Source organism: Pristis pectinata, chromosome 6, assembly GCF_009764475.1.
Source record: "Pristis pectinata isolate sPriPec2 chromosome 6, sPriPec2.1.pri, whole genome shotgun sequence".
Lineage (NCBI taxonomy): Eukaryota > Metazoa > Chordata > Chondrichthyes > Rhinopristiformes > Pristidae > Pristis > Pristis pectinata.
Window position 1 is genome coordinate 114,618,381 of NC_067410.1, and position 20,049 is coordinate 114,638,429.

General features: G+C 49.1%; 1 protein-coding gene across 4 annotated transcripts in view; it reads right to left on the reverse strand.

Annotated features, from left to right (window-relative positions):
- Window positions 1-214: 214 nt before the first annotated feature.
- The window catches only part of lpp (LIM domain containing preferred translocation partner in lipoma), a 307,384-nt gene continuing 287,549 nt past the window's right edge, over window positions 215-20,049 (reverse strand). For all 4 annotated transcript variants that reach the window (XM_052017882.1, XM_052017881.1, XM_052017879.1 and 1 more), the window contains exons 8-10: window positions 3,901-4,079; window positions 3,037-3,157; window positions 215-1,285 (exon numbers count right to left, since the gene is read on the reverse strand). In XM_052017882.1, the coding sequence (XP_051873842.1) occupies window positions 1,157-1,285; window positions 3,037-3,157; window positions 3,901-4,079 (429 nt within the window). In that variant the 3' untranslated portion in view covers window positions 215-1,156. The remainder of the gene's footprint in view (window positions 1,286-3,036; window positions 3,158-3,900; window positions 4,080-20,049) is intronic.

A 20,049-nucleotide genomic window follows, 5' to 3' on the forward strand; every position in this document is an offset into this window, starting at 1 on the left:
AGTACATCGGGCACCCCCCCGCTGGGATACAGTACATTGGGCACCCCCCCTGCTGGGACACAGTACATCAGGCAACCCCCCCCCCCTTCCTGCTGGGATACAGTACATCAGTCACCCCCCCCCTTCCTGCTGGGATACAGTACATCAGGCACCACCCCCTTCCTGCTGGGATACAGTACATCAGGCATCCCCCCTTCCTGCTGGGATACAGTACATCAGGCACCCCCCCCCTTCCTGCTGGGATACAGTACATCAGGCACCCCCCCCTTCCTGCTGGGATACAGTACATCAGGCACCCCTTCCTACTGGTCTTTGCCTCAACACTTCTCTCAATGTTTTGCTGCCCAAATCTCCAGCATTGAGACCCTGGTTCTGGTACAATGTTACATCTCACCTCCAATGAACACCCTGTGGGAGTGGAGTGGGAAACTTACAGCAACTACACCACAGAACCAAGGTCGCCCAGAACCCAGTAGCTGAGCTCCAACCTATCGTCAGCCTGTTCACTGAAGCCGGGTTAATGACTGTGTCAATGGCACCAGGGAACGGGGAGGGAGTTTGCTCCCAGGCGCTGCAGGAGGTGGAAGCAGATGATTGTTGGGGGTTTGTTCCGGAGGAGAGGTAGCCAGTCCTCGACCGATCGCAGCTCCCTGCCTAACCCTGAGACACCCATCATCCCAGGAACCCACTGCAGGGTTGTGCCACTGAACACACTGAACTCAAGCATTGCTGAGTGGCAGGAAATTTCAGTGGAGGAAGTTGGAGGGTGTGGGGGGGAAGAGAGAGAGAGAGCGAGATGGGTTGGTGCATGTGGATGAAGGAGAGACTCTGCTGCCACCTCACGATGAGACAAGGCAAGGTTTGCGCATCAGCCTGACCCAAGCTCAGGCTCAGTGCTCTCCCTGTCTATTCAGATGGGTGATGAATGGGCACGAGTCGGCTGTTGTTCCCGGGGCAGGCACCAACAGTTCCTGGTTCGTGGCCCACACAGCAGCTCTGGGCAGTGACAGAGGCTCAGACTGACAGGCAGCGTGAGTGAAGATCATCAAAAGTGAGAAGGTGAAGGCGTAAAGAGAAAGTGCAGCTGGTGGATCTTTGGTAAGATTCCAGCTCCCAGCAGGATGCAGGTCCTGCTGGGAGCTGCTGGTCAGTGGGCTCACAGGTCAGTGGTAGCCTTGGCCGTCAGAGTCTGGATGCGCCTGGCGTTGCATGGCTTGCAGTAGATGTGTCCATCCAGGGGGTAACATCCTTGTGTGTCACCGTCCGACAGCAGGGTGCCACAGTCCTGCCAAAACAAAACACCAACACCTATAGCAGGGTGTCAGTAACAGGCAGCTTCAGTCCTCTGAGACAACACTGAGAGAGTCACAGAGTTACACAATACCGAAACAGGCCCTTCGGCCCAACCCGTCCCTGCTGACCAAGATGTCTACCTGAGCCAGTCCCATTTGCCCACATTTGGCCCAAGTCCCTCTAAACCCTTCCTGTCCATGTACCTGTCCAAGTGTCTTTTAAACACTGTAAATGTACCTGCCTCTACCGCTTCCTCTGGCAGCTCGTTCCACACACCCACCACCCTCTGCGTGAAAAAGTTGCCCCTCAGGTCCCCTTTAAATCTTTCCCCTCTCACCCTAAACCTGTGCCCTCCAGTTTTAGACTCCCCTCCCCTGGGAAAGACTGTGACCCTCCACCTTATCTATGCTGCTAATGATTCTATAAACCTCTATCAGGTCACCCCTCAGCCTCCTTCGCTCCAGGGAGAACAGTCCCAGCCCGTCCAGTCTCTCCTTATAACTCCAGCCCTCCGTGCTGGTAATATCCTGGTGAACCTTTCTGCACCCTCTCCAGCTGAATGGGTGACCAGAGCTGCACACAGTTCTCCAAGTGTGGTCTCATCAACCTCCTACTAGACACAAGGTAGTGTTCAAACATATCCTGGAAATGAAACTGGGCAGGTGGGGGAACACTTCGGGAACAGTGACATAATTCAGTAAATGTTCAGGTAGTTATGGAAATGTCAAATAAAACCAGAAAATGCTGGAAGACTCAGCACGACAGACAACATTTCGGGCTGGGACCCTGCACAGATGGACAACTGACACAGACCGAGAAATCAAGTTACCTGATGTTGGAGAATTCAATCTGGTGTCGGGAAGACTGCAACGTTCCCAGCTGGAAGGTGAGGTGCTCCTCAAGCTTGCGTTGGGCCTCACTGACAGTACGGGAGGCCACAGACCGAGAGGGCAGTGGGAGTGGGATGGGGAATGAAAGAACGGGAAGCTCAGGGTCACTCCTACAGACAGAGTGCAGCTGCTATATGGTCACCCACCCAATCTGTGCCTGGTTTCTGCAGTGTAAGGGTCCACACTGTGAACATCAAATGCAGGACACTGGATGGGAAGAAACATCAAATGGCTGCTTCACCTGGAGAGACTGTTTGTGTCCGTAGGTGGTGGGAGGGGAAGAGGTGACAGGACAGGAACAGTGACAGGGAAGGTGTGGGAGAGGGGCTGTGGTTGGTTGGGAATGGAAGGATGCACCAGGGAGTTGTGAAGGGGGCAATGGAGCAAAGTGGTCACCCAATCTGTGTTTGTCTTCTGCAATGTAGAGGAGGCCACACTGTGCATGTTCCCCTCGCTGAACCCACTCTCACTGGTGAATACAGGTGAGAAGTATTCATTAAGGAGCTGGCCCACATCGATTACACCTTGGGTCCTGAAGGAGACCCATTCTTTCCCTGACTCCCCTCTTGCTCCTGATACAGAACAGTTTGGGATTCTCCTTAATTCTACCTGCCAAGGAGATTTCATGGGCTCTTCTTGTCATCCTAATTTCTTTTTGAAAAGCTGCCCTGCACCCTTTGTATTCCTCAAGGGCTCGACTAAGTATAGTTTCTACTACCTGTCATTGGCTTCCTTTTTTTCCTGATCAAGCCTTTCATAACCTTTGGAGACACAAGAGGCTGCAGATGCCGGGGCCAGTGGGTGAACCCAGTGGGTTGAGCAGCATCTGTGGGGGAAGGAACTGTCGACCTACCTCACAGCGATAACAGTGGACGTGGAAGTCCCGGTCGAGAGCCACAATGCGCACTGTTTCCTCCTGACCCTCAGCAGGCATGATGGCCTCACCACACACAGAACAGCGTGGTGCAAATTTCCTGCAGGTGGACGGCAGAGAGCAGATTAAACACAGTCTTGGGTCACAGCGGGCAGGACAAGATGCACAGGATGGTAATTACTGCTGAGTTCCAACACTCCGGCCCACAGCCACACCTGCAGGTACCAACAGATGAAAATCCTCTGGCACAAAGGCAGGTCGTAAGATGGAGGCACGACCTGTGTCAACAGTGCACAGGAGTAAACAATAAGCTGAGGTCCATACCGCGGGGGAGAGTCGGTACCTCAGGGTCTGTACCCTGGCGAGAGTCGGTACCTTGGGGGCCGTACCCCAGGGGGAGTTGGTACCTTGGAGGCCGTACCCCGGGGAGAGTCGGTACCTCGGGGGCCGTACCCCGGGGAGAGTCGGTACCTCAGGGGCCGTACCCCGGGGAGAGTCGGGACCTCGGGGACCGTACCCCGGGGGGAGACGGTACTTTCAGTGAGACCTGGTTGATGAGATGTCCTTCACCTCACCCTGGACAGCTGAAAGAGGAGTGTGGGTCTGGAGTGCAGACAGAATTGAAGGTTGAGCCTTCAGAGGGTGGAGTGAGTTCTCACACTCAGTCGGAGGTGAGAGGCCATGTCCTTTGTTACCTGTTCCCACTACAGTACAGGTGCCCGAAACTCTCCAAGCACATTTCATGTGTCTGTGGTACCAGGTGATCCACTGGTTAAATTATTACTGCTGTGCTGGTAAAGCTGCTGGTTACGTGGTTACTGGGGTGGTGACTCAGCTACTTACTTGTGGAAGTCCTGGATGCAGTGGATCTGGTTGGTGGAGTCCACGGTGAAGGGGATGCCGTCGAGACTGCGGTGACAGACCACACAGGTGAAGCACTGGGGGTGATAGGCCCGGCCGGTGGCTCTCAGGATCCGGTCCATGATCGGCTGGGAGCACACACTGCACTGCTCCAGGGTGCGCTGTGGGTGGGAGAGAACCGAGACTGAGAGCTGTGCACTGGGGGTGGGGAGGGCAGTCGGACCTCTCACCTTCCACCCGTGCCCTCCCGGTCTGATCCCTCTACGGTGGGAAAGGATTCTGACTCTTGCCCCGACCTGTACCTCATCATCTTATAAACCTCTAAAACATAGAACAGTACAGCACAATACACCCCTCAGCCTCCTCCACTCCAGGGAAAGCAAACCCAGCCTGTCCCATCCCCCATCCTGGTACCCCTCCTCCACACCTTCTCCAGCAGTGACCCAATTAATATTTGACAAAGTTTTACCATGAATCTGCATGGTCTTATATTTTATACCCCGGCTAATGAAAGCTAGCATTCTATATACCCTCTTCACACCTTATCTGCCCATGTTGCCACTTTCAAAGCTCCTTGGACTGTTCATCAAGGTCCCTTGTTTCTTCAGTACTTCCTTCATGGTGTAAGTCCAACACTTGTTAGACCTCCCAAAATGCATCAGCTCATATCATTCTGTAACCTAAGACTATCCTCAGTATCAACAATACCACCAATTTTCATGTGATCTGCAAGCTTATTAATTACACCTCTACATTCATACCCAAATCATTAATGTCATAGAGTCATACAGCGCAGAGACCCTTCGGCCCAACTGGTCCATGCCAACCAAGATGCTCCATCCAAGCCAGCCCATTTGTCAGTGTTTGGCCCATAACCTTCTAAACCTTTCCAATCCATGTACCTGTCCAACTGTCTTTTAAAAGTTGTCATTGTACCTGCCTCAACCACTTCCTCTGGCAGCTCATTCCATATACTGACCAACCTCTGTGTGAAAAAGTTGCCTCTCAGGCTCCTACTAAATCTCTCCCCTCTCACCTTAAACCTATGTCCTCTAGTTCTTGATTCCCCAACCCTGGGAAAAACACAGTAAGGGTGCCAGCATGATCCCTGTGCTATACCACTGGGCACCAGCTTCCAACCATAAAAGCAATCCTTCACTACTACTGTCTCCTATTCCCAAGGCATTTTTGGATCTAATTTGCCAAATTGCCTTGGATTTCCTGGGCTACAACCTTTTGGATCAGCCTTCCACATGGGACCTTGTCAATGGCCTTGCTGAAGTCCATGTGACCAAATCAACTGCACTGTGCTCATCAAAATATATCCCATTACTCTTCAAAAAACTCACAGTCAGACAGGACCTCCCACCGAAAAGCCCGCGCTATCCCTGATCTACCCCTGCCCTTCCAGGTGTCGGTCAACACAGAGCCTCAGAATTTTCTCCAATAACTTTCCTACCACTGACGCTAGACTGTAATTACTTAACTTATCTGTGCTGCCCTTTGTGAATAAAGGTGCCCACATCTGTTGTTCTGCAGTCACCTCACACATGGTGAGCACAGATTTCAAACCCTTTGTCAGGGTCCCAGCAATCCCCTCCCTTACTGTTTACAAGTTGCACGATATCCCAGCACCGCTCCCTGGAACCCACAGCTATGCCTCTCCTCTGCGTGAAGTATTCATTTCCAACCTCACCTACACCCTCCATCTCCATGCACAGGGTGCCCTTCAGTCCCTACTGGACACTACTCTGTCCCTGGTTACTCTCTGCATTTAATGGCTAGGGATTTTCCTTGGTTGTTCCTGGCAGTGATATTTGGTGACCCCCCTTTTCCCTTCTAATTTTGTTTTAAAGTACCCCACTTAAACCTCTGTACGGCTGAGGGCATCTTCTGTGTTCAGTCCTCTATAACCTGCCACGTGCTTCCTTTACTTGTATCAAACCTTGATATTCCTTGACATCCAGGGCTGGTTAGACCTGCCTTCTTTACTTTTCACCCTTACAGGAAGATGTTGGCCCTGAACTCTCACTACTTCACTTGCTGAATGTAGATTTAACTGCAAACAGCTGCTCCCAGTCAATTTTTACCAGCTCCTATCTTATGACGGCTTTGCCCCTGTTCAGAACCTCAATCTCATTGAACTCTGATGTGATTCTCCACACAAGTCACTGTGCCACAAGTTTAGTGGGCACAGCTGCCCTGTATTTACCCTGTCTGAATCCGTCACAAACTTGTCCACCTCGAACAAATCCCCTCTGAACCTTTGTTTGCTACTTGAGAACAGACCCAGCTTCTCCAGTCTAAACCTGGAGCTGGGATCTCACCTTTCGGGAACCATTCTGCAGCCTCTCTTCAGCCTTCATGTCCGCCCTACAGTGTGTAACCTGAACTCCTCCGACAAATGTGTTGTGCAGCTACAATGTAACTTTGCCTTTACAGATATGTGAATTCGCAGCTGATGGAGGTCACCTGGCCCCTCAACCTGCTGCACCTTCTCGGGTGGTCTGACGGTGACCTGACTCCACGTTCTCACCTGCATGCTCTCTGCACTGTGCCATTCATATATTGTCCAGCCCAAGCATATCACCTTGTATATCCCAGTAGTACCTTTCACCTGCCATGTGGCTCCATCCCCAGCCTGTAGTTAAATTCACCACTGGCCTCACTGTCCACAGTACTCCCACACTTTGTGCCGTCTGCCCTGTACGTTCAGGTTTAACTCAGGAGCATTGCCCCGGGGGAAGACCACTGACCTGGGGGAAGACCACTGCCCCGGAGGAAGACCACCATTCACCTTGCTCTCTTTCTCCATTTCAATCCTCTCCCCGGCCACCCTCCCATTTGTTCAGTGATGCAGGCAAGCTCGTCAACATTACATTCAGTACAGGTAACAAGCTGGATTTATTTAATAAGTAAAGGAAGCTGTTAAGTGAAGATCTAATTAAGTGTGATCACTCTGTGATCAAATTTAAACAGCAGGTTTCCTTGGTGTCAGTGAGGATTAACCCAATGAGATGGGCAATGCGACTGGTCAAAGGCCGTTCCAGATAAAGGTGGAGGTGGACAATGGAAGTCATAAAGTCCAGAATGTACCCTGAAGGGAAAGAGTTATCGTTACCAAATAACATTTTAAGGTGATTGGAAAAGAAAAAAAAGGAAGAGATGAGAGAAATCATCCTTCTCTCAGTCTGGAGGCAGTGACACAGATTCATCAGCAACTTTCAAAAGAATTGAGATAGTCGAAAAGCAGAAATATTGCTGAATCTGACTGACAGTTCAACCAAAGAGCAACACAGTCACAAGGGCAGAATTTGGTGCTGTGAATTAGGGGCACAGAGTACAAGAGTCAGGAAATCATATTACAGCTGTATAAAACTTTGGTCAGGCCGCACTTGGATATTGTGTGCTGGTCTGGTTGCCCCATTACAGGAAGGGTGTGGAGACGGTGGAGAGGGTGCAGAAGAAGTTCACCAGGGTGCTGCCTGGATTGGAGGATTGCACTAGGATTGTTTTCTCTGGAGTGTCAGAGGCTGAGGGGAGACCTGGAAGAAGTTTGTAACATTATGAGAGGCAGAGATGGAGTAGACAGTCAGGGTCTTTCTCCCAGGGTCGAAATGTCCAATACCAGAGGACATGTATTTAAGGTGAGAGGGGGAAAGTTTAAAGGAGATGTGCGGAGCAAGTTTTTTTGCACAGAGCGGTGGGTGCCTGGAACAGGCTGCCAGGGGTGGGGGTGGAGGCAGATACAATAGGGGTGTTTACGAGGCTGTTAGACGGACACATGAATATGCAGAGAATGGAGGGATGTGGATCATCAGACAGATGGGATTTAGGAAGATGAGCAGTTCCTCTGGCCTTTTGAGCTGGCTCAGCCATTCATTCAGCTCATGGCTGACCTACACTGGCCATCTCCCTGCATGATCCCTTTGTCACCGAAGGGTACAGCACCGAGCAAGGCCATTCGGCCCACTGACTGACTATCAAACACCCACTTACACTAATCCCACAAATCCCATTTTACTTTCCCCACATTCCATCAACTCCCTTCAAATTCTACTGCCCATCTACACACCAGGGGCAATCTAAAATGGAGAATTAACCCACCAACCCACACCTGGAGGAAGCCTATGTGATCACAGGGAGAACATGCAAACTCCACACAGACCGTAGTGAGGTCAGGATGAAATGGGTCACTGGAGCTGTGAGGCAGAGGCTCCACTCTCTGCATCACTGTGTCGCCCCGGCTGAGCCTCCCCTCGATCCCTTAATGTCAGAAGTCCATCCACCAGTGAGTGAATGCAATACCTGAACTGTCACAGACCTCCAGGGTACCAAATTCCAAATGTTCACCACCCTCCGAGTGAAGAGATCTCTCCTCATTGCACACTTAAATGACCTACCATTTATTCTGAAACTATGCCCCTTGTCTGAGACTCCTGAGTTGTGGCAAGCACCTGCTCTGCATCTCACCTGCCAGTAATAGGTCACTAGTTCCCTGTACTCTCCCTCCTTCCAAAGCAGCTGGGTCACATGTGGTGCCCTCCATAGGAACAATTTCAGAACCTACAGAACTCTGGAAGATGATAACCAGGCATTCACTAAAGCCTCCTCCTTCAGAACTCTGGGATATAGATGCTCAGATCTTTGGGATTTATCAGCCAATGTTCCAATTTCTCTAGCACTAATTTTTTTGACTAATACTTAGATCCTCCAGTTCCTCATTGTACCTCTGATTCTGTAATACATCTGGCAGTGTTTGTGTGTTTTCTCCTGTGTAGAGAGACACACAGTGTTGAATTCCTCTGCTGCCTCCCCATTATACTGTAAGTTCTCCTCTCTCTGCCCTCATTACCCTTTCCTTTCTACGTGCTCATACAATCTGTTTTATGTCTGCTCTCATATTTATCTGCCCTCCCTTCATCAGCTATTTCAGATAACTCGAAAAGATATTTTCTTGTATTTAACACTGTTAATCTCTCCTTTCAGCCACGGATGTAATCACTTTTGCTGTTGGACTTCTGTGACTTTTTTGTAACCTTGAATTTTTTTTTTAAATGTAGAAGCAGATATGACAGCAACATTTAAGAGGCATTGAGACGGACACACGAAGGAGTAAGGAATGGAGGGATATGCACCAGGTGGGATTAGTGTGGACTGACATCACGGTGGGCTCAGACATGGTGGGCCTGGTGCTGTGCTGTTCTGTCTTCTCCCTGCTCCTCTCTGGTGCAATCATGGGATAAGGGCCAACAAATTAGTTTTGGGGGTGGGGGTGGGGGAAGAGCAGGGGTGCAGGGAGCACTGGGGGGTGGTGAGGGTGGGGGGCAGTGTTACCACACTGAGCAGGAACAGTTAGAATGGGCTCCAACCTATTTCTGAATCCTCCTCTGAGTTCTCCACACCCCCTGATCACTCACACATTCTAATTCTCCACCACTGATTGCTGCCCCTCCTGCTGCCTGGGCCCTGAGTCCGATCCCCTCTCTGTCTCTCCCCCTCACTACCTTTCTTTTTGCCTTAAAGTTACCTTTTTGTCCTAATCTTTGGCCATTCATCCCACCATCTCCTTATGTGGATCTTGTAAAGTTCCTTGTAATATTTTACTACACTAAAGGTACTACCTAAATGCAAGTTCTTGTTGTTCATTTCAGTCACAACAATAGTCTCCAGGTGACACTGTAGAGCAGACAGTCAGCACTCACTCCCCACCCTCCACTTCAGTCTGTCTGTGAGAGTTGACGGTGGATTAGGATGCTCTGTATACCTGTTCTGGCTGAGCAGGCTGCACTCAGTGCCAAGCCTTTGCTGCCCTTGAGAAGCTGAAGGGCTGCCTCTGAACCTCCTTAGCAACTTTGAGACGCGGTGGCTGGTTCAGGGGGTAGTGAAGTTTCGGCTCTGTTGCTATGGGTCTGGATTCACACAGTGGGTCAGACTGGGGAAAGGCAGTAGTGAACCTTATGAACTTTTACAACAAAGCGATAGTTTCCCTGACACCATTACTCAGACCTGCTTTTTATTTAAAGGAACTTACACAGTGACCACCAGGGTGGGCAGTTTGCTTGGATCCCTGGACCAGGTGCCTGGATACAAGTCCAGTAACAGAACAACTGCATATCATGAACACAAAGCCTCGTTGGTGTGGAAACATCAATTAATATATCAGCAGCTTTCCTAAACAGTCTGCTCCTCCCACACTCTGGTGAAGCCAGACAAGGTTGCACATTGAAATATGGGACTGTACCTAAGTACACTTTCTTATCTCCCAGATAGTCCCTGACCTTCACAGTCTAGTCATGTTTTATTGCCCGTTATCTACAAATATGAGGTGAGATGTTCCATTGTCAGTTGTGGCTCCCGGCACAGGGTTTGAGGATGTGCTGTTGTCTTTCAAGGCCTGGAGACTCAGCAATGCTCATGTGCAGAGAACTGATGGATTAGCAGCAGACCTCAGCTTCCACACCCATTCTGCAACATATCAGATGATGGATCTGGAGGTGGAATTGGCCTTGGCACACTGAATGCTAGTGGGTCAGCTAGTTCCTGCACCTCTGCTCCCTCCAGCAGACAGCCCTGGGCTCAGATATGAAGCACCAGGTGATCAGAAAAACAAAACTCCTTTCTCCTGAACAGCCACAAACACCACATCCACTGCCTTCCCCTGCCCCAAACACACTGAGCAAGCAGCATTGCCTTTAGCTGTTGTTACACAAAATGGGAAACATTCCCCAGGCTCCTCACCACTCAGCTGAAGGAGATTTACCCTCAGGGAAAAGGCCATGGAGTCCCAGCCTTAACTTCAAGGTGTTACACCAGTGAGGAACAGATGCTTTGGGGGACAGGCCCTTGCTGGGATGGATGTGGACAAGCTGATCTCAGTTCTGGGCTTGTCTGATGGCAGGAGGGGGAGAGGGGGTGCAGTAGGCACCCACCCCATGATCACCGTGGGTGAGGTCAGGTTCCACAGACCAGCTCTGTGCTCTCTTTAACACAGAAGATTAACGGGTGACGGAAATAGAAGGATGGAAAAATTTGACTGGGTGTACAAAACTCGACACAAGGTTCCAGGTCGCTCTCACAGGACCCTACGTAGTTGGCATGAATACTGAGTTTTCCAACTTTGGTGAACCCCCTATTTTTTTCCTCCCCCCCCTTCTAATTCTCCTCCAGTCCTCCCACCTTTGTCCCCTCGCCCACACACCCCCAGCCCCCCTTCACCCATCTTCTGACCCCCCCCACCCCCGGTTCCATCCACCCACTTCACACACAGGTCCCCCCACCCCCATCTGGTTCCACCTGCCATACACCTCTCCCCCAATGGTTCCCATTCTCACCGAATCCAGCACAGGCAGCCATGTGTGTTCCTGCTCATCTCCCTCCACCTTCACCCTCCCCTCCCCTCCCCACACCTCCTTCCCTCTGTCTCTCTGTCTGCCTCCATCTATCATTCACCTGCCACTGTCCCCCAACCCCACTCCCTCCCCTCCCCTCCCCGGCACTACCTGCCTGTCATCTTACACCCCTCCTCAGTCCACCCATCGCCTCAGAATCCTTCCCCACCCCCTCCCCTCTTTACTCCGGCCACCTCCCCTCTCCTCTCTCAGTCCTGCTGCAGGGTCTCCACCCAAAACATGGACAATTCCTCCCCTCTACAGATGCTGCTCAACAGGTGGTGTGTTGCTCTGCATCATTGGAGCAGTACAGCACTCCCACATTATGTCAGAGGGCCATAGTATCAGAGTTCTCGAGAGAGATACAGCAGGGAAACAGGCCCTTTGGCCCACAGAGTCTGTGCTGACCATCTTTCCTACATTAATCCCATTTTATTCTCTCCACATTCCCATCAACTCCCCCCAGATTCCACCACTTACCTACACTGGGGGCAATTTACAGTGGCCAGTTAACCTACCAACCCGCATGTCTTTGGGATGTGGTAGGAAACCAGAGTGTCCAGAGGAAACCCTTGTAGTCACAGGGAGAACGTGCAAACTCCACAGACAGCGCCTGAGGTCAGGATTGCACCTGGGTCACCAGAGCTTTGAGGCAGCGGCTCCACGAGCTGTCCCAGTGTGCACCCCATTACCTTCCAACCGCCAGCTTCTTGCTCATTGACTTAACCTGTCTATATCGCCTTGGAGCCTCTCTGAATCCTGCTCACAGCCGACTCTGCCACCTTGCATCAGAAAACTTGGATAAGATACACAATCCCCTCATGGAATCCACCAACAAAGACCGTGGACAGTTAGTGCTCCAGAACCGATTCCTGCGGTACCCACTGGTCACAGCCTCCAACCGTGAAATGACCCGTTCATTCCCACTCTCTGGTCTCTGTCCGTTAACCAATCCTCACCCCCGCCCCCACACCCCTCCACCCCCACTGGTTTTGTTTAATAATCTCTAGTCTGGCACTTTATGAAATGCCTTCCAGAAGTCAAAATACACACCCATTGCAGCCTCACCCATTGCAGCTCCTTTCATTACACACCCACCCATTACAGAACCCATTACACACCCACCCATTACAGAACTCATTACACACCCACCCATTACAGAACCCATTACACACCCACCCATTACAGAACCCATTACACACCCACCCATTACAGAACCCATTACACATCCACTCATTACAGAACCCATTACACACCCACCCATTACAGAACCCATTACACATCCACCCATTACAGAACCACAATATGGACCCTCCAATTACACAACCTCTGGTTACAATCCCTCCATTACAGATCCTTTGGTTCCATCCACTCCAGCTACAGACCCTGCAGCCACAGTACCTGTGAGGGACCACAGTGGTACAGCTGGTGGACACACAGCCTCACAGCTCTGGTGACCCAGGTTCAATCCCAACCTCTGGCGCCATCTGTGTGGAGTTTACACATTCTCCCTGTGACTGTGCGGGTTTCCCCCGGGTGCTCCAGTTTCCTCCTACATCCCAGAGACGTGTGGGTCGGTGGGTAACTGGCCGCTGTAATTGGCCCAGTGCGTGGGTGAGGGGTGGGATAATCGGGGTTCCGTTGATTGGCAGATGATAGAGAATGGAATAGCAGGAATGGGATTCATGGGATTGCACCGAGAGCTGGCACAGACATGATGGGTTGAATGGGTTCTGAGTTATAAGGAAATAAAAATATAAAACAATAACTAACATAGATTACAGCCCCACAATTACAGACTCTAGTATTGCAGATGCACTGTTCTCACCACTTCAATTACAAATCCATTGATTACTCTCCTGATTACAGATCCTCCAGTTATAGCCACTCTGATTACAAACCCTCTAATCATACTCCCTTCAATTACACTTCGACTGTTTACAACCCCTTCTAATAAAGGTCCCAGCACACTGACTGTGGACTCTCAGCACAGACCCATTGATTACAGACTCATTACACACCTCCAGTTACAGCTTCAGTGTCACCTTGGAAACTGCAGCCCTCCAATTGTAGATTCACTCCTTATAGACCTTATGGTTATAACCCCTTCAGTTTCTAGCTCCCCTGGCTACAGTCCCTCTAATTACAGATCTCCAATGACAGCCTCTGATTATAGACACTCTGTTACCTCCTCCAACTGCAGATTTGTTCATTATAGACCCAGGGTTACATCCCTACAACTCCTCTCACCAGAGCCCCTTCAATTACAGCTCCTCTAATCTTCGCTAGGTACAGGGGAGAGGCCAGGTCATGATAAAGTGGTAAATATCCCACCCATGTCCAAGGAAAGGTCATTCTGATAACGACAGGGCGGTCAGTTTAACCTCAATAGTATGGCAAGGAATGAGGATATTACTCATTGAACGCACCAGTACATAGGCTAACAGAATGGGTGTGGCAAATGGAATTAATACAGAGTGATGCCAGGTGGTCAATTTTGGGTGAAGGGATGGGGAGAGGTAACAGCACGTTGAGATGCATAGACCTTTGAAGGAGGAAGGACATATTGAGTGGTTAGCAAAGCACATGGGATCTTGGGCCTCACAACCAAAGAGTTACACCAAACATTTATAAAACTCCGGATGAGCCATAATCAGGGAATTGCATCCAGTTTTAGTCACCATTCTGTAGGAAGGATGTGAAGGTCCTTGAGAGGATGCAGAGGAGATTGCATGGAATGGATCTGAGGATAATTTTGCTCATTAGGTTGGAGAATCTGGGGTTTTTCTCTTTGAGTATAACAGAGGTTACAAGAGTATAAAAGGCTTAGACAAGGTAGACAAGGTGGAACAGTTCCAATTAGTTGATGGTCCAAGAACCAGGAGAGATTTAAGGTTCTGGGTGGAAATACTGAGGTATCGTAAAGAAGTCCTTTACACTGGTAATGACCCAAAACTCATTGCCTGCAAGATAGTGGAGCAGAGACAATCAATGATTTCGAAAGGAAATTGGATCAGCACCTGGGAGAAACAGGACTGTCTGGAGGGCTCCACAGACAGCCAGCACCAACTCAATGGGCAGGTCTGCATTATGAGGAGAGGTTGAGTAGGCTAGGCCTACCTCTATCAGGTCGCCCCTCAGCCTCCTTTGCCCCAGGGAAAGCAAACACAGTCTCTTCCAATAACCAAAGTCCTCCAATCCAGGCAACATCCTGGGGAATCTCCTCTGCACCCTCTCCTGCACAACCACATCCTTCCTACAGTGTGGCGGCCAGGACTGCACCCAGTTCTCCACATGTGGTCTAACCAGTGCTTCATAAAATTGCAGTATCATGTCCCAACCTTCATAGTCTTCACCCTGACTGATGAAGACAAGCATGCTGTTTGCCTTCTTCACCACCTGATCTACCTGTGTCCAGCAACGTTCCTTACTGCCCTACCATTTACTGTATATGTCCTACCCCACCTGACTTCCCAAAACACATCACCTGTCATGTGTCAGGATTAAATTCCACCTGCCAACACTCTGCCCAACTTGTAACTGCACTGTGTAATGAATTGACCTGTACTATCGGTATGCAAGACAAATTTTTCACTGTACCTTGGTACAAGTGACAATAATAAACCAATACCAATACCAATCTGCCCGCATTGGGTCCATGTTCTATGCCTTGTCAAGGTCTCATTGAAATTTATAAAGTATTGCAAGGCTCAACAAGCTGAGGAAATTGGAACTTGGAGTCCAGTCTCAGAATGAGGGCAAGACCACTTGGAGCTGAGGGGAAATCAAAGTTCTTCACTCAGAGGGTGATGGATCTTTGGAACTCTTAAACGGCCTCAGCCACTGATTGCATTCAAAACTGAGATCGATAGAGTTCTGGATATTTAGGTGTCAGAGGATCAGGGTGCGGCAGGAGAATGGTGTTGTAGAAAATCAGATGATTTTGTTTAATGGTGGAGCAGGCTCCAGGGAACAACTCCCTGTAATGTTCTCCTCGGGTATTATTACTCTATGACTCTCTGATCAAGTTGTGACAATTAATGTGGATAAACTTGCAATTAAAACACAAGAATGCCTCGAAGGAAGGGATGGGTGCCTTCTGTATCCAGTCTGGGCCTATAGGTGACTCCAGTCCCAGACATCATAACTGACCCTCTGATATGGTTCCTCGGTTGTATCAGTTGTTAAGAAAATGGCATGGCCACCTTGGAGTACGGGGCTGAGCAGTGAACGCGACGGTGCTGGTACCTCCCACACCCTCAGAATGGATAATTTAAAAAATATTGCAGCAGTTGTTAAAATGGGGACTAATAAAAATGTCTGCCAGTAGTTTAACCCAGAGCCTTTTGAAATCTGCACTTCAATCTATAAAAAGACCTGCACAGATATAGTTCAGATTCCAAAGCAAAATCTGGCAAACATTTTACTATGCCCAGTGGACAGGACATTTAAACAACTGTGTTGTGGGGGTTCATTCTGTAAGGTGTGAATCCTCTGTAAAATTGTTGTGTTTGGCTTTGCTGAAGTGTAGGAGGAGTTTGGAGATTTTCAGTACTGTGGCTTGTTCGGGTTTATACATTCCTCATTTTCACAGGGAAAAGGCAGGCTTCAAAGTGTCAAAATCCTAAACGTTTTGTCAAGCTGACTAATACGTTCTTTCTGTTACAGGTTCAAACCTCAACGTAAAAGTGATAAAATGGGGGGGGGGGGGGGCTATGAGCTGGCACCTCCTCAGTTGCTGTGATCCAAAGTGGAAAGTGCAGCTTAAACCAAGGGAGCATCCGCAGTTTAAAGAATGTGGGACAAAGGGCACCTGGGCTAATTACTGAGCTTGCAAATCAAATCCTTACTTTCAAAGACATGTAATGTCCAAATGAGGGAATCTAAATAGGGTGAAGAGGAGGAAAGAGGGGAATGTGACAGTGGAATGGAAAGGGAGAGACAGGACATGAGGACAGAACAGAGTTCGGGGAGTAGGCGGAGGTCGAAGGGCACTACAGTAACTGCCTCACATCTGTCTCACAGCTCCAGCCACCCAGGTTCGGTCCCAAACTCAGCTACTTTCTACGTGGAATTTGCATGTTCTCCCTGTTACTCGATGGGTTTCTCGCGAGTGATCCAGTTACTTCCCACATCCCAAAGATGTGCTGGTCAGTAGGTTAATTGGCTGCTGTAAATTACCCCTTAGTGTATGTGGGTGACAGGAGAACAGTCACAGATAGATCCATAGAGATGTCCAGCAGAAAGACAGGCCCTTCGGCCCACCTTGTCCATGCCGACATGATACCTATCCACTCCAATCCCATTTACCCACATCAGGCCTGTCTCCCTCTACACTTTTCCTATCCAAGCAGATGCCCAAATGCCTTTTAAACACTATAATTGTATCTGCCTCTACCACCTCCTCTGGCAGCTCGTTCCACCACTCTGTGAAAAAGTTAGCCCTTTAAAATTTTCCCCTCACCTTGAACCCATGCCCTCTAGCTTCAGACATTCCTGCCCTGGGAAAAAGACACTGACCACCTGCCCTATCTATGGCCCTCATAATTTTATAAACCTCTATAAAGTCACCTCTGAGCCTCCTATCCACCTGTCGCCACTCCCAGGGAGCTGTGGACTTTCACCCCAAGGTCTCTCTGTGCATCAAAGCACCAAGGTCCCTGCCATTTACTCTGTCGCTTACCAGAATCTGACCTCCCAAACTGCATTACCTCACACTTGTCTGTATTAAATTCCATCTTCCAATGCTCTGCCCAACTTTCCAGCTGATCTATGCCCTACTGTATCCTTGGACAACCTTCTTCGCCAGCTATGACTCCACCAATTTTCGTGTCATCTGCAGACTTACTAATCAGAGCCCCTACATTCTCATCTGAATCATTTATATACATCACAACAACAGAGGTCCCAGCACTGATCCCTGCAGTACACCACTGGTCACAGACATTCAGTCAAAGAAACACCTTTCCACCACCACCTAACACCAGGCCAATGTTGGATCCAGTTTACATCACAGATCCCTTGTGCCTTAACCTTCTGGACCAGCCTACCATGTGGGACCCTGGAAAAGTCCACGTAACCTGTATCTACCTTGTTGCCTTCATCAAATTTCTTAGTTAGCTCCCCAAAAATCTCCAGAATTATGAAGACAAAGACTTGAATTGCCAAGGCATATAAGGATACAGGTTGAGTGTTAAAAAACAGGCTTAGACTTGGTGGGTGAAAGGGCCTGGTTCTGTATACTGCTCTACACTGTGATGATGAGAAGAAAATGGGGATGCACAGTACACTTCATTGTACATTGCACACAGTACAACAGCAGTACACTTAAGGCCACCTCATTGGTTAAGGAACTAATCATTAATAAGCCTACCAATACTGTGAGTCCCCATGTGGCTCCTGTGCAACTACCTGGGACGGTGAGAGGGATAAGGTGCAGTGAACATGTGTCTCTCTCCACAGGGCAGGTGGAGTGACAGAGGCACAGCTATTGGTGACCAGCACCAATGCAGATGAACGTGATGACAGCTGATTCAAGTCCAATGTGAAGCTGGGATGAGAATAAAGTAAAGTTGTAACACGTGGACCTCCCCAGGGGTCATTATGGAGAGTCTGATGTCACTGACTTGGCAATGTCATGCAGAGAATGGTCAATCATTGGAACTGTCGACTGACAGGGTTGTGGTACCCAGGTCATTGGCTGTGTAGATGGGTCGGGGGGGGGGGGGGGTGACTCGAACTTGAAGATTTGGAAATTGAGGGCGATAGGGAACTGGCACAGAAGAGGAGGCCTGGGGCAGATCAGCCATGGTCACATTGAATGGTGGGGCAGGCTGGAGGGGCTGAAGGGTCTCCCCCTTTCCTGTGATAGTATGTCCAGAACAATGGGACTGTTAATAAATCTCAGTGGCAGGCTGTTCAGAGGAAGTCTGTGATCTCTTGGAGAGCACAAGGCAGCCAGTTCACAGACAGTTTCAGAAAGTTGAAACTGAAAGATCCACTGAAGAGCTCAGTGTCTTCAACACTCTTGTTACTCACAGAACTGTTGAATGGGCTGAATCAAGCGAAGAATGAGTCAGATACTTTGACAGTGAGGCAGTTCTAAAGCTCTGCAGATCCTGGTGTTACCCTTCTACATCGTGTCCGGAGTATGATGGGACAGACTAAATTGAAAGCCTTGTGTCAATCCAGAAAGGGAAAGCTAGAACTGACTCTGTGATGCCAAAGTCCGGTGTCTGTGGGGAATCAGGGACAAGGCAGTGTGAAAACATGTCCAGAGATGGAGAGTCTTGAGAAGTAACCAAAGTAGAGGCTGTTGTAACTGAATTCACGATATGTAGCAAATATATAATTAGAACTGTTGTAGTTATTAATGATGTCTGATGAAATGTCATCAACCAGAACCTTCACACTGGTTCCCAATCTAAAGATGCAGCCTGAACTGTTGGTATTTCCAGGTTACCCTGTATGAATTAATCATGAGCTATTGGACTCTTACATTTTAGGTGGACAGTTTAATGCATTCTGATGGTATCAGAGGATGGTGATCCAGAGTGTAATAAAATGTGTTCAAAGTTATAAGATAACTGTGTTGAAATTGAAGCAACAATTGCAGAACAGAATATGAGACTTGGCAAGAGTGTGCAAGGTTTAGCAAGATCGGCTGGAATTACAGGGCCTGGCATTTCAAGTGCTGTGTTCAATGAGCGTGAGGACCAAGAGATTGAGTGCATTCATAACTGTATCCCAGGGGAATAGTCAACCCATTGCATAATGTCATACATGTAAATAGCTCAACAGCTGTAGGGGTTCACCTCCTCTGAAAAGGGGAAGCAGTGCATTATATACCTGACTACTTTCAAGCACTGATGTTATCAAGTGTGGCACCTGATACATCATTGTATCCAGACACTGCAGAATTACTGCCTTCAGTAAAGGATGTTCTGTTTACATCTCCGTCAATGTTTAACTTTCCTATGTCAGCAGTGAAGGGAAATGACAGGCTGGCAGGATTAACTCAGCCTGTGGCTGATGAAATGGGCCCGTGTGTTCTCACGTAAGTTCCACAAAGGAACCTCCCACTCTGCTGCGGAAGGCAGGCATCACCTGTATCACTGGGAGATCCATATCCTCACAGGGTTTCTCCAACACATCATCTAGTCACATTCAGCTGTCAGAACCTTCCAGTATTTCGTTGATGAACGTTTGCTAAATTTATTGAGAGTGTTTCTCGAGCTGAGTTTGATTCCAGGCTCTGCTGTGACTCTGGACATATTCCCATTCATATGACACAGAAGCAGGCTTGGAAGGGGTTGATAGGGGTTGCAAACTATCATTGTCATTGGACTTGGAGAGTCTTAGATCCCTGGTTAATCAGGGAAATAGGCCCTTCAGCCCAACTCGTCCATACCGACCAAGTTGCACACCTGAGCTACTCCCTTTTGCCTGCATTTGACCTGTATTCCTCTAAGCCTTCCAAATGTCTTTTAACCGGTGGCACAGTAGTGTAGCGGTCAGCGTGACGCTATCACAGCACCAGCGATTAAGGTTCAATTCCTGCCACTGTCTGTAAGGAGTTTGTACGTTCTCCCCGTGTCTGCGTGGGTTTCCTCCAGGTGCTCCGGTTTCCTCCCACATTCCAAAGACATACAGGTTAGTAGATTAACATAGGTGTAAAGGATAGGAAGGATGTGGAAGCTTCAGAGAAGGTACAGAGGAGATTTACCAGGATGTTGCCTGG